The sequence below is a fragment of the Zalophus californianus genome, chromosome 6, assembly GCF_009762305.2.
Source record: "Zalophus californianus isolate mZalCal1 chromosome 6, mZalCal1.pri.v2, whole genome shotgun sequence".
Classification (NCBI taxonomy): Eukaryota; Metazoa; Chordata; class Mammalia; order Carnivora; family Otariidae; genus Zalophus; species Zalophus californianus.
The window spans coordinates 142,125,211-142,147,179 of NC_045600.1; the positions used below are offsets into that span (position 1 = coordinate 142,125,211).

General features: G+C 46.0%; 1 protein-coding gene across 3 annotated transcripts in view; it reads left to right on the forward strand.

The window, feature by feature from the left end:
• The first annotated feature begins 3,017 nt into the window (after positions 1–3,017).
• The window catches only part of PDE8A (phosphodiesterase 8A), a 157,231-nt gene continuing 138,279 nt past the window's right edge, over positions 3,018–21,969 (forward strand). For 2 of the 3 annotated variants that reach the window (XM_027569012.2, XM_027569014.2), the window contains exon 1: positions 5,046–5,421. In XM_027569012.2, the coding sequence (XP_027424813.1) occupies positions 5,218–5,421 (204 nt within the window). In that variant the 5' untranslated portion in view covers positions 5,046–5,217. Of the gene's footprint in view, positions 3,190–5,045; positions 5,422–21,969 lie in introns of those variants that run through there. The other variant, XM_027569015.2, reaches the window with a different exon arrangement.

Below are 21,969 nucleotides of genomic sequence, written 5' to 3' on the forward strand. Positions count from 1 at the left end.
GGCACTCCTCCCTCCTTACAGTTCTGGCCCAGGAGTGGTCACTCAGTTTCTCCCTTATCTGAGAAAGGCTGGAACAATCAAATGCACTTTACTAAAGGTGTGGGAGTACCAAGAGAGAGAAAGATAAGGAGGCCTGTGAGTCTGGAGAAGCTGTCCAGGAGAGCCCTGGCATCTGGGGCTGGCTGGGTGCCGCCCTTATCCAGGGTCACAGGTGGTATCCAGGGAGTTCCTCTGTTCAATCTTTCATCCCTGGCTGGGCTATATGGTTTTTTTTTTCTTTTCTTTTCCTTTCTTTTCTCTTTTTTCTTTTTAAAGATTTTATTTATTGGGGCGCCTGGGTGGCTCAGTCGTTAAGTATCTGCCTTTGGCTCAGGTCATGATCTCAGGGTCCTGGGATGGAGCCCCACATCCGGCTCCCTGCTCGGTGGGGAGCCTGCTTCTCCCTCTCCCACTCTCCCCGCTGGCGTTCCCTCTCTCGCTGTGTCTGTCTCTGTCAAATAAATAAATAAAATCTTTTTTTAATGTTTTATTCATTTATTCACGAGAGTCAGAGAGAGAGAGAGAGAGAGAGAGAGAGAGAGAGAGAGGCAGAGGGAGAAGCAGGCTCCCCACTGAGCAGGGAGCCCGAGGTGGGGCTCGATTCCAGGACCCTGGGATCACGACCTGAGCCAAAGGCAGATGCTTAATCGTCTGAGCCACTCAGGCGCCCCAATAAAATCTTTTTTTTAAAGATTTTATTTATTTATTTGAGAGAGAGAGAGGGCAAGAGTGAGCATGAGCCGGGGAAGGGGTAGGGGAAGAGGGAGAAGCAGGCTGCCCGCTGAGCAGGGACCGCCCCCCTCCATGTGGAGCTGGATCCCAGGACTCTGGGATCATGACCTGAGCCGAAGGCAGAGGCTTAACCAACTGAGCCACCCAGACGCCCCTCTTTCTGTGTTTCATCCCTTCTGGAGCTGGCATAGGGTGGGACATACTTTTTGACCAAGCAATTCAATTTTTAGGAGTCCATCCTACAGAAAAAGATATATTCAAGGATATTTACTGCAGCTCTGTTTGTGACACTGTAACAGCTCTGCCTCGTGTGTGTGTGTGTGTGTGTGTGTGTGTGCGTGTGTGTGTGTGTAGATCTGGAAGCATATGGTCCACACTGTTAGCAATAGGGATGGAAGGAAGGAAGGAAGGGGGGTGGGGGAGAAAGAGAGACTTTCCTTTGCCTTTGCACACTTTATATACTCCTGCTTCATTTGATTTTTTAAAAACTATTTTCCCAGCATGTATTCATGTGTAAATTATAGAATGTGTAATTTTAAAATGACATTTTTTTAAAGTCACATGATACAAAGTTTTGAAAGAGAAATTAACGTGATGAAGTCTGATGCACAGATTTGTAGGGGTGTTGATCCTCATGGTGATTTCGTGTCTCCAAAGGTTTCCAGCAGGCTGGGGTAGGCCTGGAGGAAGGTGATGTTGAATGGGCCTGGGAGAAGGCGGTGAGCTAAGGAAGGCACCACGGCTTAGTAGCTGGGCATTTGACATTGGTTAGCGTCTTTAATCCCACTGAGGTAGGTATCACGAATCCTGGATTCACAATGGAGGAAAGCAGCTCTGAAAGATGACCTAGGGATGCTCTGGGATTCAGACCCCAGGGCACAGGTGTTCTCCCACTTGCACTGCTTCCAGCCCCTTTCAGTGGGGAAGGCGAGGGAGGGGAGGAGTAGGGAACTGGGTGGCCTGGGCACAGTCTGAATGGCTGACCCCTGGGTGCAAAAGGCAGCAAAACCAGGAAAGAGAACTGGCTTAGGAAGGATCAGCTTTAGTGGAAGAGGTGTGGAAACCGAGTAGATTCTGATGTTAAACAAAGCTGTGTAGGAACCACGCCCTCATGCCTCTAACGGACAGCCTGCCACAGAGGTGTGGGGGCGGGGAAGCACTATGGGGTCTCCCGGGACTGATTGTGGTAGTGGGAGAGGCTGGGCCGGGGCATCTACCGCTTGGTTTGTCTCCTTTCCAAGCCCCACTGACCTTATGCTGACCCTAGGAGTAAGAACCGAAGTAGACACTTACTCCTAGTAACGCTAAGCCTTGTGGGGGTCCAGCAGCTCTGCCTGGAGTGGGGTGGGGCACACTGGGTGGAATGGATTGGACGTGGTGGTGGAGTGTGTTCTACTGCAAGCAGAGCTTTGAGGTGTCTACATGCCTGGCATGGTGGGGAGCGTGTCTCCTCCAGCAGGATGGGGATTGCTCATGAGCTCCTTAGACACCTCCAAGCAGTGGGATTCTTTCTAGGGCCCTGGGAGGCCTGGGTGAACTAGTGGGTGACACATGCCAGTGAAGTTTGGGTTACTTCTGTTGACATGTCCCATTTCTGTCCACTGTCACCGAGGACTGGGGGGATGGGTTTCATAGGGTGAAGTGTTCAGGGACCTCAGAGTGGTTATGGCTGGGGAAAGTGGGGGCAGGGTGGAATTGATGTTAGGGGCTTGAAGCTGAGGGGGGCGGGTTGTGACTTCCTGGACATCCCAGGCTGAGTTCCTGGGTGTGGAAAAAAGTGAGTGGGGTTTGTTCTCTGTGACCCCAGAAGTAGGCAGATGACTCCTTTCCTGTCTGCTCCTGCATCCTTTTTTTTTTAGCTTTAGGGTCTCTAAGTCTAGGGCCTCCAAACTGCAGAGCTGGAAATCAGTGAACGCTGCTCCCCAACAGGTCTCTGGGAACAGAGAGGGTAAATGACCATCTTGCCAAGGCCACAGGCAGCTCAGGGAGCCCGCAGGGTGGGGGCAGGGAAAAGCAACCCCACCCCCCCTAATTAGCTCAGGGCTCAAGGATTTCCGAGGAAAGGCCAGGACACCGAGGTGCTGCCTGTGAAGGGAGGAACCAGTACGGGTTGGAACAGCCTGGAGCTGGAGAAGACAAGGTCAGTGCCCAGAGTCATCAAGGCCTGACTTCTTGGCCAGGCGGGGAGGACAGAGGACATGCGATAGACTTCCACGCACTCTGGTGGTTCAAAGCGTTTTCTTCATGAATAACTCTTTATTTAGAAGGGTCCAGATTCTGCTCTGAAAATTACCTTCTAAAATCTGCAGAACAAAGGCAGTAAACACTCTACAATTTAGGTGGAATAACGGGTGATAATAAGAATCTTTTCCTGTGTCTTTCAAGACATCTTCATTGAGCCGGTGGTACTTTTATAAGGTAGGGAGGCTTAAATATAATTACTGCTTAACGTGCTTAAACTTGATAGTAGAGTCACGTGCTAGTGGTTTGGCCCAGCTCGGCCAGTAAAGAGGGCCAATAGCTCCAAGCCGCTCTCGGGTTACCCTGCCTTTCTGCTCCGCCGCCGTCGGGAAACCGCCCGGTGGGCACCTCGGGCCCGGAAGATTGCGGCTGGAGGGGCGCCGGGGCTGCGGATTTTGAGTTCCCTGGCGTCCTGGCGCTCGGGCCGCGCAAGGGAACCAGCACCTGAGCGGGCGCCGCAGCCCCAGCGCCAGGGCAGGGACTCCAGTCCGGAGTACGCCTCCGGGGCTTCACAGTAACCGGCCCGAGGCGCAAGCGGCGGCATCTCAGGGTCGCTGCAGGGCCGCGTTAGGAAAGGTGTGGACCGCTGGAGAGGAAAGGAGGGGATCGGCCTTGCCGGGGTCTCCCCGGACCGGGAGTCGCAAGAAGGGCGGGAGTGGGAGCAGGCCGGAGGTGGGCCGCTCGCGGAGTATGCGATGGACACCCAGGGGCGTCGTCCTCCCTCTGACTGGGGCTGGAGCCTCAGGCACAGAGAGGTTACGTGACTCGTCCAAGGTCGCACAGCGAGCTGGTGTGTGGGGTGTGTGTGTGTGTGTGTCTGTTGCGGTTCTGACAGCGCGCCTGGCTCACAGGCCCCACTTTGCATGTCGGACGCCGCGTTGTGCCCGCAAGCAAGGTGCTTTTGGGTCCCGGGCGCCAGCGCCAGGTGAGAGGACAGCGCCCCCCGCCTGCCTCGAAACGGGGCTTTTCAGCGCCGCCGCCGCGGGGTCGCCTGGGCAGCCTGGCGTTGGCGTTCCAGGTCGTGGAGCGCACGGGGCACTGCGGCCCGGGCGATAACGCCCGGACCCCACCCGCCTGGGACCCGGAGGGCGGGCGCCTTCCTTGCCCTGCCCCCAAACGGAGGTCCGTCGGCCTTGTTAATGAATGAGAGGTCTAAGGCTCAGCGATAGTGACCTGACCCAAGTCACGCAGCTGCTAAATTACGGAGCCGGGATTCGAACCCAGCGGTCCGGATTTTTGTGGCCTCAGGCCCGCGGTGGCTGTGTGTCCCTGGGCGAGTCCATTCCCTCCTGCCGGCAGTGGGGCCGCGCGCCCCCTCCCGTCGTGGCCGCGCATGCCCAGTCTTCGGCGGCGCCGGGAGGTGGCGGCGGGCGCCCCAGCTGCTTTGCATTGACGCCAGCACCCGCTGGAGGTCACCGCTGGGGGCTGGGCGCGGCGTGCTGCCGGCAAGACCCGGCCCGGAGCCCGGAGCCGGAGCCGCGCCGCCGGCAGCTCCCCGGTGAGCGCAGCCGCTTCTGCGTTTCTCGACGGCGCGGCCCCAGACCCAGCCTGAGCCGACGGCTCCTTCCCCACCCCGCGGGCCGCGTCCTCGCCGCCCTGACGGGCGTCCTTCGACCCCTAGCCCTCAGCAGCAGGAGCGTCTAGGCCAATCTTCCCCGCCGCCGGCGCTTGAGCCAGGGGCGTTTCTTCGCGGGGCGGCGGCCCAGCAGGCGGAGCGGCGCGGGCTGCGGGCCCGGGGAGGCGGCGGCGGGCGCGGCGGGGAGCGCACCTCCCCCGGGGGTCGCGCCGCCCCGCGGCCAGGGCGGTGTCGCTCGCGCGGCGCGGACTTGCCCGCTCCCGGGTTGGGAGAGCGCAAATCTCCTCCCCCGAAATTCCCCGGAAGCGCGGCGCGGCCAGGCGAGCGCGGCGATGTGAGGGAGGCGGCCGGCGGCTCCCGCCTCAGGAAGGGCATGTTCGGAGGGGCGGCCGCGGCGCGCCGCCCGCCCCAGCGCCCCCTCCCCAGCGCCGCCGCCGCCGCCGCCGCCGCCGCGCCCGCACCGCGATAAAAGGGGCGGCCGCACTTCCTGACGCGAGACCCGCGCTCGCCACCGCCGCCCGCCCAGGCGGCGATGACACGGCGCCCGCGGCGGCCCCGAGGCGCCGGGCGGGCCGTTTGCTGACCGGATCGCGGCTGCCCGCCAGCGTGTCCGCCGCGCCGCCGCCAGCATGGGCTGCGCCCCGAGCATCCACATTTCCGAGGGCCGGGCGGTGTACCACGGCGGCAAGGAGGCCGAGGACGCGCCGGGCGCCGCCGCGCCGCCGCCGCCCGCCGGGCCGCGCCTCCCACCCGGCCAGAAGACCACCGCCTCGCCCGGGGCCCGCGGCGCCGGCCTCGCGGAGTCCGAGCCTCGCGACGGCAGCGGCAGGAAGGTGAGGGGCGCCGGGGCTTGCGGTTCGCGGTCCGCGGCGAAACTCGGGCCGGGCGGCAACTTTCCCGCAGGGGTCGGGCGGGGCTCCCTCCCGGGCGGCGGTCCCCTCTCGTCCGGCTTTGGGCGACTTTGGGCGCCAGCGCCCGCTTGCCTGGGCAGCGGCCCGAAGGAAGCCCGAGCCGCGCGTCCTCGGACCCTCCCCGGTGGGGTTGCGAGCAGGACGCCCTCCGAGCCGCGGCGTCGGTTCCCGGGACCCATCCGACGTCTCGGATGGTGGGGCCCGCTGTGGACTTGCCCCGGGCGCTCGAGTCCTTTCCCTGCACAAGAGCGGGGAACCCCCAGGATATTGTGGCGCGCCCCTGAGACGTTAAATCAGCGTGAACTTTGTTCTTTGGGCTCTCGTGATGGAGAGGGATGGGCGGCTAGCCCCGGGAAGCCGCGGCGGCGCTGGATCTTACCACCCTGTTTTGTTTTCCCTCTGTCAGCTTTGCACATGCATGCAGTTGCAATTTCCCGGTGTCTCCGGGACTATTAAAACGTAATCTGAAGCACCATCAGCTCTGCTTCATTGCACGTGTATTTGACGTTCACGGTTATTACCATACGTGTTGTATTTAAAGCATGTGTAATGAGAAAATACTATCAGAAACGCGATTTTTGAAGCATTCAGCAGAACAAAGTTAATTTTTTATTAAGGAGTCCCACTGGGACATTTTGTGACTGCTTTTCACAATTATGTGTCTTCTCCAGCGCGCATCGCCTTGGCTTATGTTTTGTCAAAGTTTCTGCGCTTAGTCTTCGTTAAGATTTCCTAAAGGAAAGATAATGGAAAAAAAAAAAGGGGGCGGGGGGGGAATGTTCATTAAGGCACACAGCAACAGCTTTCCAGTTCTCTGATTTGAAATTGTAGAGCTGATCTCATGCGTTTATGTTTTATTAAACTAGGAAAAAATTTCTGGTGTGCATGGCCTCAGATCGTTGATCATCCCTCTCATTGCTGCTGCTTTTTAAAAAGTCATTTGAGAAGTTGTTTGGATTTTCTGGCTTACTGGGGCTTGCTAGACCTCCCAAGTCTGATACCGTTTGTTCACTTTCTGTGTTAAATTTCTAGCAGTCGTCCATGACGCTTTTTTCTATACGAAAGTGAAAAGCCCTTTTCAGTGTTGCATAACCTAGATGAAGTGACTTCCCCACCCCTCCAATACCCTAGGTGAAAAATCTAACTTTGTTTTGATTATCGGAAGTTGGATTCCCTCTATAGATTCTTGAAGAAACCTGTGATGGAAGTTTTAGACTGTGAACGCAAGCTGCTCCTAATGTCAGTGTAGTGCTTAGACATTAAGCCTGCCTAATTGGCTTAAGAAAAGCATTTCACCTGTGAAGTTAAATATGGAATTATTAACAGCTTTCAAGTTTTTGACCCACATCTAATATTGGTTTTCTTGCATTAACTAATAATGAACTTTTAGGTCACCAGATTAGGTGTTTTAGAAAGAGGCCCTGTGTTTTGCCTTTTTGTGGTGGTACAGGTGTCCTGAAATTCACCTGTGTCTTGTAAGTATCTCCAGTGCAGCAGCTTGTTCTTCTGCTATCCACAGTGTCTGTAGGACCCCTGAGTTTTTAAGAGTCTTACATATTCTGTCCCATTGTCAGACCGTTGTTTTGAGTTGGGGCCCAGAAAAAGACATTCATCATTTACAGTGCCTAATCCTTCGGCATGCATACAGTAGCTCCTAAATAAATGTTTGCTGAATTTAGCTCTTTATTGTTAACTGAATGATGGAACTTTTCACTCACTGGAATTTTATTCCATAAAACCTCCAATATAGGCTTTAAGGTAATATTAGTATTTCTAGAGGAGAAGTCAAATTATAAATAACAACACCACAACCACAGAAATGCTTGTTAGTCACAAACTGTACATGTTGATACCACATCTCAGTTACAGATATTTGTATGTAGGCATTTCAGCTAATAAGGCAGAGGTAAATATCAAGCATGTTTTTTAGTTTTTCTTTAAGGGAAGGAATCTTTTATTTTCATTTTTATTTTTTTTTAAGATTTTATTTATTTGAGAGAGAGAGAATGAGAGAGGGGTGAGCGATAGAGGGAGAAACAGGGAGCCCAATGTGGGACTAGATCCCTGGACCCCAGGATCATGACCTGAGCTGAAGGCAGACGCGCAACCGACTTGAGCCACCCCGGCGCCCTTTCCTTTCTTCTTTGTTTCTTTTTTTTAATAAAGATTTTATTTTATTTAATTTATTTTTTTAAAGATTTTATTTATTTATTTGACAGAGAGAGAGACAGGGAGAGAGGGAACACAAGCAGGGGGAAGTGGGAGAGGGAGAAGCAGGCCTCCTGCCAAGCAGAGAGCCCGATGGGACGCAGAGAGCCCGATGGGATGCGGGGCTGATCCCAGGAGCCTGGGATCATGACCTGAGCCGAAGGCAGACGCTTAATGACTGAGCCACCCAGGCGCGCTTTAAAGATTTTATTTTTAAGTAATCTGTACGCCCAGTGTGGGGCTCCAACTCACAACCTCAAGATCAAGAGCTGCATGCCCCACCAACTGAGCCAGCCAGGCGCTCCAAGGGAATGCATCTTTTAAAATTATCAAATACATTCTAGAAATCTAAAAATACATGTTTAGAGAAGATAAACTTCCAAGGATTTAGCAAAATCAAATTATACAATTAATTTGAATTCCTTTATGTTAACATACCAAGATCCAATTTTAGTTTATTAAAAATTATTTCTTCTTGGGGCACCTGCGTGGCTCAGTCAGTTAAGCATCTGCCTTGGGATTAGGTCATGATCCCAGGGTCCTCAGACTTAGCCCCACAGAGAGCTCCCTGCTCAGGGGGGAGTCTGCTGCTCCCTCTGCCCCTGCCCGTTTGTGCTCTCTCTCTCAAATAAATAAAATGTTAAAAAAAATTTCTTCTTAAAAATACAGTAAATCAGCATATCACTGAGTGGATTTCAAAAAGAAATTCATTGGGGAAATTTTTGTATTTTAATAGTACGTATAGAAAACACTAGTTCATCAAAATGCTTGGGAGATTGATAATTGCATTTTCAGATTAATTAAGTTGTGTGTCCCCCTACATCGTAGTATATCCCGCGTGTGTTCCCTGAAGCATCTTGTTGACTGTGAATAAGTATTAAATGAAAAAGGGGGCCATGTCAAAATAAGTTTGGAAAATACTGGCTCAGACTAAGTTCCGCAGATTTCTTCTTTGCAGGATTTGTCAGAAAACTTCATTTCCTAAAATACACTGTGAATCTCTGAATGGTCTTTAGAGTGTGCAGCATTTCCCAAACTTGTTCGATTATAGAGGCATTTTATAGAGTTGTATCGTAGGCCACATGTTAGGACATGATTCCTAACATGAGATACCAATATTCAAAGTACAAGAAACATGCTTAACAGTAGAACACAATAAACGCTTCTTGTTTAGCGTTTAGCGTAAGAAGCAAATGCTTCTTGTTTAGCGTAAGAAGCAAAACACAATGATTTGCTTCTTAATGATTCCAACGGTACTTCAGGATCTTGTAATACAATAGGCTGGGTCATCTTATATGAACTCATTTAAATGTTACTAAAAATGTTCTGTTTATTCATTTCAGAAGTTATAGTCTGTATGGTTACAGATAATGAATGCTGTGTTCAGTTTGAACACTTAGAGTTTTGTTTTGTTTTTAATCAGCTTGAGTTTTAACTGTAACATTTCAATATTTTCTTGTCAGTCTGGATTTACTTGGTCTTCCCTTTCCTTAGCTAGGACTTGAGCTGCCCTTGAAAGATTTGAGTGTGGAGGCAGGAGTGTCAGAGGAGAGCCTGTGCACCCCCCTCCCCCTTTTGCAAACACCCAGTGCACTGCTGTGATCCTTCCCCCCCATTTGTCATTAAACAGCTCTGTGAGGGTGGCACTCACGTCTGTTTTGTTCACTGCTGTACCCCCCCACATCGTGGGCCTTCTACAGACATCTGTCGAATTAGAGAATGGTGTGAACCAGGCTGGAGAAGGGGAAAATCCACCCAGCCCATAGAAAGGAAATAGAAACCAGTTTTAACTAGAGTGGAGGCTGGGGGATTTAGATCTGGTTTTGTGGAGATCTCTGGTTCTTGCCCTTTCAGAGCGTTTATACCAGGGAATAATAGAGTTCTACCCTGGCGAGCGGAGTAGATTTCCCTCCGAAGGCTGAAGGGTTAGTGCAGCTGGGCTGGCAGCACACAGCAGGTGACAGGTAATAGGGGGCCACAGACTGACCCCTCCCGGAGGGTTCCTGGCCTGAGCTCTCAGAGTCCACTCACACCCACTCTCCATCATGTCGCTAGTCTTCACTTCTGTCCTTCTCTTTTTCTTCCCCCAGTTTTCTTGTATTTTTTTTTTTTTTTACCACCTTCCTCCTCAAAACTGACCAAACTTACCAGCTTTAACGTCCACCAAAGTTTAGTGGTTTCTTGGTGTTTCTTAGCTACGGAATAAAATTTGTTGCTTGCTCTTAATGTACAGAGTGGGTTAATCAAATTTTTCTATTTCCCTTAACTAAAGCAAATTTCTCTTTGAGTGACCTGCCTGATTTTTTACGCCCACTAGGGGACATTGACTCTGGGTAGATTATGGAATTATTGAAAGTTTCCTTCGGAAAGTGTAGTTGACAAAATGAGATCTAACTTTCTGTTCCTGAAATATGTGACTATAATTTATCGCTGTAGATATTGTTTTTTCATTTTCTTGAATTTTTATTATATATATAAAATACTTTGCATTTATAGTCTATATTGTTTTGGTGCTTAGTATCATTACCACCTTAACATGAAGTGTGGTGGTTCTTAAGATAGATGTTTTGAATGTCACAACTCTATCAGCACAGACCTGTGCTGGGCTAGCCCAGACCCTCCTTGCTGAAGTGAGGGTTGGGATGAGGCCTGTGGTCCCCTTCTGACACAGATGTTCCCTGTGAAATGGCTTATGACACTGTTTTGTTTTTTTTCCTTCGTACAGCTTGCCCATTTGGGATGGGCTCTTTAATAGGGGAAGTTTCATGATGTGAGTCTACAGGGTGAGGCAGATGTCTCAGAATAACGTAAAATGCCTTAAAGGACAAAACTTTTTAAAAATCAACATCAAAACTCAAAGAAGAGAGGGCAAAGTTTATGAGTAATCCCTTGGTCTCGTCCAAGGTCAGTGGCTTCAGCCTGCTTTCTCAATACAGTAAGGTGGTAGGAGGCGCTGGACTCAGAAGTTCCTGGAGGGCAGACTATTCATATTCATAATATCCACCATTTCTTGGATGCTTTTGATGTTGCAGGCACTGTGCTGAATGTCTTACAGATGTTATCTCATGAAATCCTTACAACCCTGTGAGGTGATTGGTGTCATTTCCATTTTGCAGATAAAGTACTGTAGGTTAGAAACTCACCCACGCTCATACAGGTGAGCGGTATTCAAACCTATTGCTCCTGGGCTGCTCTCTGTTAACTCCCTGTCTCCATTACATTTCCCATTCTCTGGCTTTCTGCTAGGTTGCAGATGTTGCAGGTCCACCTGGGTTTTGAGCAGGTATCCTGAATCCACATTATCAGGATTTTGTTAAGTCATGACTTGCTGGGGAAATTTGTTCCAGGCCTGCCTTAGGTTCCCGTGTTTGTGAGAGTCGAAGCCATATTTGGCCCTGCCCCAGTGAACTGAAGTCAGGCATCTGTGAGGCCCTCTCATTTGTTCTCTTTGCTCTCCGACATGAGTTGGCAGGCCTCCCTCGAGAGGCCTTTTCACTCTCCCCACCTCCTGCCCAGGCTTCAGGTAGCCTTCCTTAGCCAGGAGCCCCCTTGGAGCTCGTTCTTCCCATCAGCCTTTGTCCAGAGCACAGCACTCCCTACCTCCAGCTCTGCATGTGTGCATCTTTAAGGCCCTACCGATGAAATCTTTCTTGAGCCCCTGGTTGTACTTGCACTCACTTTTCTCTGCTCTTAGGATCTTCCCCTGTAGCCCTTGGAGATCTGACTTGAGCCTGCGGTGGGATTATAGGCCTCTTGAGGACAAGGACTGTGTCCTAGATTCCTTACATTTCCCAAAGCGGTTAGTACACTCCGTGAATGTTTGGATAAATACACCGGTCTCTAAGGCTGAGAGGGCTTTTATTCCTGTTCCACGGGGCTCTCTCACCTTATTTAAATTTAACAAAAATTGTTGGGGTGTGTTGTATGTGCTTTCACAAAAAGCCAGAATACCCTGAAGCCAATGATTAATGTGTGGGGTGATTGCTAAAGCTTTTGCCTTCAATTCTGGCTGCGCTAGGGTTGAGCAATGTTCCTGGGTCCCCTCCTTCTGTTCTACTTTTGTTCTGCTCTGGTTAGAGTGGTGGAATATCTTGTCAGAGAAGTGTTTTGACAAGTTTTGTACTGCAGTTTCTTAGCTACAGGCGTCGTGTGCAGTCTGTCCATCCACACAGACCGGAAGGATGTCACAGATCTCCCTAAACTTTGAAGATGGCCTCAAAGAACCGGGGAAGTGGGGCTTGCCAGTGCTTTTGTGCTGAATGGGTTTGAAGTAGACCTTGGGTCGGTGAAATCGTGCTTTTTCACTGTCTGCTTGTGTTTGTCTCTGCTGTGCTGCTGGGGACAAGAGCCACTTCGCTCCTCGCACTCTGCTGGTGGGACAGCCCAAAGGGCTGGTTATGCACGTTGCCTTCAGCTGTTCGGGGAGGATGGTAGCTCCCCAGTGAGGTGTGTCTGAAAGACCACAGAAGAGCCAGAGACCTTTGTGTTGGGTCCAGCCCCGTCAGGCACTGGCTATGTGATTATTTGCCAAATTCCGACCCCGGGTTTTCTCAAGCATAAAATGAGACTAGAATACCCAGGTTTAGGTGAGGATCACTTAAAGTAATCTGTGTAGAAGCATTTTGCAAACTCCAAGGCACCAGCATGTGTAAGGATTGGCCTTTTTCTTTGAGTCGCCTCTCTCAAAGGCAAGCTTTGCTCAAATATATCCGCTTTTTTTTTTTTTAAAGATTTTATTTATTCATGAGAGAGAGAGAGAGAGAAGCAGAGGGAGAAGCAGGCTCCCAAGGAGCAGGGAGCCCGATGCGGGACTCGATCCCAGGACCCTGGGATCATGACCTGAGCCGAAGGCAGACGCTTAACCGACTGAGCCACCCAGGTGCCCTCCGCTTATTTTTTAAAAGCCAATCTCTTCCCTTTGAAAATATGTTTTTGTCTTTTCTCTAATACTGTGAAAAATTTCAAGCATACAGTAAAGTTGAAAGAATGTGTACCCATCTACCTCCCACCTAGATTCTGCAATTAACATTTTCCTCTATGTGCTTTATCACCTCTTTCTATCCCATTATCCATCACAATGTTTTGTTTTTGCATGAATTTCAAAGTTTCAGATGGTCACTGTACTTAACTCCCGAACACTTCAGTGTGCCTGTCACTAGAGTTCAAAATTTGTTTCCTTTTTGTTTGACAAATGGATGTACTGTCTAAATGCAAATCTCTGCCAAGATACAGAATATTACCATCCCCCAGTGGAAAGTTCTCTGAGCTCCTTCCCCATTCCTAACCCCACCTGCCAGCAACCACTGTTGTGATTTTTTATCCATTATAAATTATTTTTGCCTATACTAGGCTTCATAGCAATAGAATCTTAAAATATGTATTCTTTTGTATAAGGCTCCTTGTACTCAGCACAGTATTTTTGTGATTCATCTATGTTGCACACGCTAGTCACGTGTTTTTTCTTGCTAAGTAGTAATTCTGTTGTTATGACTAGATCCCAGTCCACTTCTTCATTCTCTTGTTGATGGAGAACAACAGGGCTCTTTCTAATTTTTGGCTATTAAGAATAAAGCTGCTATGAATATTCTAGTATAAATTATTTTGTGGGCATATGCTTTCATTTCTTTTAGGGAAACACCAAGCAGAGTTGCTGGATCGTAGGATCGCTGTATGTTTAGCTTTTTAAGAAGCTGCCTGACCTTTTCTGACATGGTTCTACAATTTCACACTCCTGCCAACAATGTATAATAAAAGTTCAGTGGCTCCACATTCTTGCCACTGTTTGGTGTTATCAGTTTCCTAATTTTATCCATCCTAGTGGATGTGTAGTGGTTTCTCATTGTGGTTTTGACTTGCATTTCCTCAGTGGCTAATAATTTTGAGTACTTTTTATGTGCTTATTGATCGCTTATGTAACTTCCCTTTTGAAGTTTATAACACTTTTTTCTTAAAAGGAAATATAAATCCTTTCATGACCCCTGGGTACGGAAGGGCTTATTAAACAAGTTACACAAACCATTTGCCATAAAGGAAAAGGTTGATAAATTCTACTACCTTAAAATAAAGTACTTTTCATCAAAAGAGTGAAAAGGAAGGAAAGCCATAGTTGGGAAGAAGAAATTTGTAACACATGATACCAATAAAGGATTCGTATCCAGAATATATCTAGAACTCCTGCACATCAATTAAGAAAAAGACAGCCCAGTTGAAAAACAGTTAAAGACACAGACCGGCCTGTTATTTAAGAGGAAACCAAATGGCTGATAAACACATGAAAAGATGTTTGAGCTCATTGGGGAAATGCAGCTTAAAGCCTCAATGAAATAACATTTTACACCCACGAATTGGCAAACATTTAAAAGCTTGACAGTGTTTTGAGGCAGTCTTTAACACTGTAGGTAGAACTGTTCATCCAAGTGGGAAAACCATTGTCATTACCAGGTACAGATGAACACGTGACCCTATGACCTAGCAGTTTCACTCTTAGAAACACACATGTGAACTAGAAACATGTATAAGAATGCTCATAACAGCATTGCTTCTAATAGCAACCTTTTTATTAAACTCAACTATCTATCAGCAATATAGTGGATAAATACGTTGTGATATATTCAAATACATTGAAAAGGGATACTTCCCAACTTTGAAAATGAATAGGTTATAGCTTCAGGTGTCAACAGATCAATTTCAAAAATGATGTTGAGAAAAAGAAGTTACAGAAGAATTTATAAAGTATAACTTTTTAAAGCATGATAGCTGAACAGTATCTTATATGGGAGTATATAGGACATAGACATAGATATTAAAGCTACACAGAAAACCAAAGAAGTAATTAATTACTATGAAATTCAGTTAGGCAAAGAAAGTTTAAGTACTAAAATGATTAACAGATTAATTTCCAGTGCCTGGTCGAGAGGATGTAGGAGGACTGTGCCAGGCCCCGCCCTCAGGGCACAAGCAGTCAGTCCTCTCGGGGAAAGGTGGCGCGGGCCTCTGAGCTGGAAGTGAGGCTGGCCCCTGAGGGCACGGAGAGGCAGGAGCCTGGTCTGGATTGGTCACGATGCAGAGAGAGCCCGGGTCAGAGCCCTCGCCCTTGCCTAGGGAAGATTGGGAGGACCTGGATAGGTAGAGAATAGGGGGATGTTCGTGGGGGTGGGAGGTGTTGACTTGTTCTGCAGAATCTGGGGACCCTGACCACGGGGAGGCGTTTGTGAAGTCCATCCTGTAAACCTCTACAACTCCTGAAGGCTTTTCATTTTCAGCAGGGTAGTTACAGGGTAAACCTATTTTATGAAGCTTTAAGTTTTAGGAGGAAATTGCAGAGGCTGGGGTGAGGAAAAGCTAGTGGTGGGGCACTGCCCACGGGGCGGTGGCTGTGGTTCAGGCGTAGGGTAAGACCAGGTATAGGTAATGTAGTACGGTGGTTTGGGAAAGGACAGAATGAGCGAAGGAAGAGCTGGGAGGCTAGGGGACAGATCAGACTTGGGGAGTGAGGGGCGAGGGCAGTGGAGGGCGACTCAGCAGAGGTTGGGGTTTACTAGCTTGGAAGGACTGTGTGAACATGTCCAGCGCTCTACAGTTTACCAAGTGCTGTTTTTATACATCATCTTATTTGATGTTCCCCGAACTCCTGTGAGGTAGGAAGGAGGGGTTTTATTGTCCCTATTGAAGACCTAGAGAAGCAAAAACTTAAAGTGATCAAATGACTTGCCCAAGTTTGCAGTGACCACTTGTGGAGGTTCACTATAACAGCACAGGGCGGAAGCCAGGTGAAGGACAGGGGAGAGTTTTATTTATTTATTTTTAATTTTTAAAAAGATTTTATTTATTGGAGAGGGAGAGCGCGTGTGTCCATTAGGGGTGGAGGAGGTCCCGGGGAGGGGCAGAGGGAGAAGCAGGCTCCCCGCAGGGCAGGGAGCCCCATGTGGGGCTTGATCCCAGGTCCCTGAGATCATGAGCCGAGCCAAAGCTGGACGCTTAACTGACTGAGCCACCCAGGCGCCCCAAGGTGAGAGTTTTTTAAAAAGCCTCTCTTGTCCTTTGGTTCTGGATTTGTTTTATAAAAGGAAACTTTGACTTTTCCTCATTATAAAATTAACATTCATTGTAGATAGCTTGAAAAATAGGGAAAGGAGCAAGGATCACTTAAGTTGCACAGTCACTGAAATTGCGCAGTCAGGAGTAACTTCTCATAAAATGGTGGTATGTTTCCTTACATCCATGGAGATGACTTCAAATAACTGTAATTAAAACTATTTTTTGAACAGTTTTGTTCTTTAGTTCTAGGAAACATTGAGCTGTTATTTCTTCAGATGTTGTCTCTCTTCCATTTGTTCATTTCCCTTCTGAGGTTCTGTCCAAATGGTGGGACTCAGACAATCTCGGTCTGTCCTTTGCGTCTCTGCTTCTCTTTCCCATCTCTGTGCTGTAGTCCTGGAGGGCTGTGGAAGCTACTCTTGTAGTTAGCTTTCTGGCTCAGTCCTCAGTGTCTCCTCCACTCTCCAACCCGTCGAGCTCTTAAATTGGACGGGTTTTGTGTTCAAAATGTGTGCTTTGTTCTCTTCCTTACTGCTTATTCATGTGTTTTGGTTGCACCATACTCCCTTATTTTTTTGAGGATATTAATTATATGTGCTTTAAAGTCCTATTCTGATTGCTGCTAATTTAAGACATTTTTTGAGGTATAAAAGCAGTCAGCAAAGTGTACCTCTTTTTATTTATTTATTTATTTCTAAAGATTTTATTTATTTATTTGACAGAGAGACATAGTGAGAGCAGGAACACAAGCAGGGGGAGTGGGAGAGGGAGAAGCAGGCTTCCCGCCGAGCAGGGAGCCTGATGTGGGGCTCGATCCCAGGACCCTGGGACTATGACCTGAGCCAAAGGCTTAACGACTGAGCCACCCAGGCGCCCACAAAGTGTACGTCTTGATACAAATTTTACCCAGGTGTGCCACATATAACCACCATCCAGATCAAGATAGACCATTTCCAGCGCTCCAGGAGGCTTGCCTAATGGCTCTTCACTTTTTTTTTTTGTATTTTTAACACTTTATTATGAAAAAATCTCAAAAATACAGCATTTCTTTTTTTTTAAGTAAGCTATATGTTCAACATGGGGCTTGAACTTGTGACCCAGAGATCAAGAGTCAGATGCTCTACCTACTGAGCCAGCCAGCTGTCCCAAGTATACAGCATTCTTGAAGGAGTTTTACAGTGAACGCTTGTATACCCAGCTCCTGTATTTCACATTAGCCCTTTACTGGCTTTATCATATGTATCCATCTATCCGTCCTTCTCTCCATCCATCTCCTTTTTCTTTGATGCATTTTAAAGTAATTGCAAACAAAAAAAAGTAATTGCAGACATCAGTGCGCTTTCTCCGAAATACTGCAACATGAATATCATTAATTAGAGTTCAGTATTTTTTTTTCTTTTAAGTTAGAATTTACATACTGTAGTGAAATGAACAAATACTTATTGTACATTTGCTGCGTTTTGACAAATGCATACATATAGGTGTGTAATCCAAACCTCTGTTAAGGGTATACAACATTGTCCTCACTCCAGAACCCCCTCCCCCATGGAATTCCATAGTATGTACTGTTTTATGTAACACTTTCACTCAGCGCTCTGGTTTTGAGATTCATCTGTGTTTTCTGTATTAGTGGTTCATAGTATTGTAACTGTTTTAAAAGCACATGATACATATGGTTAAATTGCCCTCCAGAAAGATGTGATCAAATTTTAATATCACAGGAACATCTGAGAGCACGTTTTACACTTTCAACAATCTGATTGTGAGAGAATGGTATTTTATTGGTAATTTAATTTGAGTTTATTTCATTTATTGTTTATTATTTTTTTTCCCCAAGTGTGTATTAGATACTTGAACTTCCTCTTCAGCAGTGTTGGTATTTCTCTGTTAAAGTCTGTTTCCCATTTCTCGATTTGGGCTTTAGAGTGTAAAAATTTTTATTTGTAAGAGCTTTTTCAGTACGTTTGGGAGTTAAGTTTTGATCTCATGCTTATTGCGCATCTTTTTCTGCCACCTTTTCCTTTTTACTGGGTGTGTTTTTTAAAAAAATTATAGACATTTTACATTTTTATGAAATCAAATTTACCACTCATGTTTTTTCTATTTGCTTTATATAACATCAACTTTTACTACAGAAGTAGTATGTGGTACAGGTATTGTAGAACATTAATAAGTGTTGAAATGCAGTTTTCACTACCTAGAGATCATTGAGCGTGTATCTTTCCAGATTTTTTCTGTTCATATATGTGCATTTTTTCACTGAAATTAGATCATATAGCAGTAATGCTGTTTTTTTTTAAATTGTGGTGAAGTATACTATAACATAAAATGTACCCTTTTAATCATTAGTAAGTGTACAGTTCAATGCCATTAAGTGCAATCACATTCTTGGGCAACCATCACCACTATCTATCTCTAGAACCTTTTCATCTTCCCAAACTGAAACTTGCTACCCATTAAATACCAACTCCTCATTCCCTCCTCCCCTCCAGTTCCTGGCAACCACCATTCTACTTTTGACTACTCTAGGTCACTGGTACACGGGGAATTACATGGTATCTGTACTTTTGTGACTGTCTTATTTCACTTGATAAGTCTTCGAGATTCATCCATGCTGTAGCATGTATCAGAATTTCATGGTTGGGGCGCCTGGGTGGCTCAGTTGTTAAGCGTCTGCCTTCGGCACAGGCCATGATCCCAGGGTCCTGGGATCGAGCCCCGCATTGGGCTCTCTGCTCAGTGGGAAGCCTGCTTCTCCCTCTCCCACTCCCCCTACTCATGCTCCCTCTCTCGCTGTGTCTCTCTCTGTCAAATAAATAAATAAAATCTTAAAAAAAAAAAGAATTTCATGGTTTTCTTAAGGCTGACACTCCACTGTATGCATATACCACACTTTGTTAATCCATTCATGCCCTGATGGACGCTTGGATTGCGTCTACCTTTTGATTATTGTGAATAATGCTGCTATGAACACGGGCATACAGATTTCTTCAAGTTCCTGCTTTCAATTATTTTGAGTAAATATACACCCAGAAGTGGAGCTGATTGATTATATGGTAGTTCTATTTTTAACTTTTTGCAATGAAGTTTTTTTCAGCCAATAATCTGTACATTTTCATTTTAGTGGTGTTTTATCTAATACCTGTAGCATAGCACACTGATTACCTCTGTGATCTCAGAAATGTTCCCTGCATTGTATTTGCTTGTTATGATCTTTACATTTCTTTTAACCTAGCACATCCCTTCCCTTACCCCCCACTTTTTTGTTACACTGACTTTTTATAGAGACCTGACCAATTTGTCCTAACTTCTGGATTTGTCTTATTGTTTCTTTGTGGTGTCATTTAGCCATCCTTCTTTCCGCTATATCTCTTGTAAACTAGAAGTTTTATCTAAAATGGATGAAAGTTACATATTTTGGGTTGGAATACTTCATTAGTGATCCATGAATCAAGTGAGAAGACACAGAATATCTTATTGACCCACCATTATAGATGGTCAGATTGACTACTGGGTTAGGGTGATGAGAATCTGAGCCCTCCCTCTTGAATCAGGTTCCCCTCAAAAGAGCAGAAATTGATCTGTGTGGCACTCAGCACTGTATGAATTTTCACTTCACCAGAGGCTAGTCACCTAGGTTCCCCCGCTCTTGTAGCACCAATTGATAATCCTTATTTAAAATAACAATTCTGATCAGGGTTAATGGATGATGTTTCCTAATTCATTTACTTTTCTACCTGCAGTAGTTAATGTTCTCTGCAAAGTGAAAATTTCCTTCATCAGCTGGGGCCAGGGCGATTTGGTTACTATAAAGTATAATTCCTGTTAAACAGGCAGGGTAAATTTTTCCCTTTAACCGTTTTAATAGTTGAGGAGTTGCTGCCTCAAATGGGAATGAATATGTTATTTTTTTTCTATTTTTATAAAGTATAATTGTGGACATAGGGATTTTCATTGGTTGGATGTGCTTGGATCTATTATAGTCTCTCTCTCTTTTTTTTTTTTTTAAGACTGAAATGGTAAAACCTTTGGCCACTGGGGGCTCCTTCAGATTGCCTTCTGTATTCTTTTGACATGATTCTATTCATTTTGAAAGCACAACCAGTTGTCCCAGGCTCAGCTTGTACCTTTCTTGTCCCTGACCAGACATGGGCCTTTTCTCCAAGGTGCCCTGGTGCTCTTAGTGGGAAATAGAGTTGGAAGCTACAGTTTAGGTGCTAGGAGTGTTCATTATTCGTTTTGGAGCCATTTTAGTGGATAGATCCAGAAAATATATCACTAAAAAAATCAAACCCCAATTACACAATTCATGTATACTTTCAAATTTGTTTTTTTTTCTTTTTTAAAATATTTTTCATTTACTTACTTATTTGAGAGAGAGAGCAAGGGAGCATGAGTGGGGGGAGGGGTAGAAGGAGAGGGAGAAGCAGACTCCCCGCTGAGCAGGGAGCCTAACGTGGGGCCCAATCCCAGGACCCTGAGATCATGACCTGAGCTGAAGGCAGATGCTTAACTGCCTGAGCCACCCAGGTGCCCCTCAATTTAGGTTTAATAATTCAGTGTTTTATCTCCATTTGCTTGATTTTATAATTGTATTGCTTTTCTTTTACACTGACAATTTTGATTTTTCTTCCTTTGTTTTAAGCATAAGTCCTTATTCATCCGGATAATTAAGTATTCATATGTCAAAATATTTTTGTGTGTTTATTAAATTTCAGCATTTAGTTTTTTAAATCTGACATTTATTTTGGGTATTTAGGTATTTTGGTGTGAGGTAAAGATCTTAATGCTTCAGAATAGTGAGTTATTGTTCTAGCACCTTTTATGTACATAATTATTTCTATTCCTTCTGGTTTATACTTTCACATGTATCATATTTTTGGGTTCTCTGTTTTTGGTTATTTATTCTCTCTGGTACTATTACTGCACTGATTTCATTTTTATAGCTTTATGTTTTCATAGTGTCTGATGTTAATCCTTTTTCTCATTATGTTTGTGAAATAGATAAATATTAAGTGCATAGTGTCTTGGGTTTTTTGAGATAAATGTTTACATTATTAGCTGACTGATGGTTTGGGGTTTTCTTTTCCCAAAGTAATGCTTTTTAATGTGTTTCCATATTGGATTGCTTTGGGGTTTCAGAACATTGTCAATAATAATGATTTTTAACATGCATCTTTTTTTATCCTGATTTCAATGGTCATATGTCCAGTTCCTCACTCTTTGGTGTGATCTTGGCTGTTGCTTTTTTAAGACCGTGTGCTTTTATATACTTTATTAAGGAAATAGCTTTCTAGTCCCTGTTTTCTATGAGTGTTTTTAAAAATTGCAAATGTCAAATTTTATTAAAAGCCTTCCTCCCATCCTTGCTTTTTGTTTCATCTAATGAGATAATCACATGCTTTTTCTTGGAATTACTGATGTGACATGGCCTAATTGGATTTTTGATATTTTAAAAACTTTGCATTCCTAAAATAAATCCTGCTTGCTTGTTATAGATATTTATTTATTTATTTATTTATTTTTAGATTTTATTTATTTGACAGGGACACAGCGAGAGAGGGGACATAAGCAGAGGGAGAGGGAGAACCAGACTCCCCACTGAGCAGGGAGCCTGATGCGGGGCTCGATCCCAGGACCCTGGGATCATGACCTGAGCCGAAGGTTGACGCTTAATGACTGAGCCACTCAGGCGCCCATAGATAATTTTTTTAAAAAGTTAAAAATATGAAGTTGAGCTTTGAACAAAGTGGGCATTAGTGGTGCTGACCCCCTGCCTGTCTAAAAGCCCATGTATAACTTGTGACTCCCCCAAAGCTAACTATTAATCGTCTACTTTTGTCTGGGAGTCTTATCGATCACATAAATAGTTGATTAACACATATATCAATTTTTTTTTTGTAGGCTCCACTTCCATTGTAGTGCCCAACATGGGGCTTGAACTCACTGAGCTACCCAGGCACCCCTGATTAACACATATTTTAGAGAAAGGAAAATGTAATTAAGAAATCATAAGGAAGAGAAGATACTTTATAATACTGTAGTATATCCATTGAAAAAAAAATTGTGTATAAGTGGATTTGCAGTTTAAACCCATGTTGTTTGGGGCATCTGGGTGGCTCAGTCAGTTAAACATCCGACTCTTGGTTTTGGCTCAGATCATGATCTCAGGGTTGTGCGACTGAGCCCCACATCAGGCTCTGCACTCAGTGGGGAGTCTGCTTA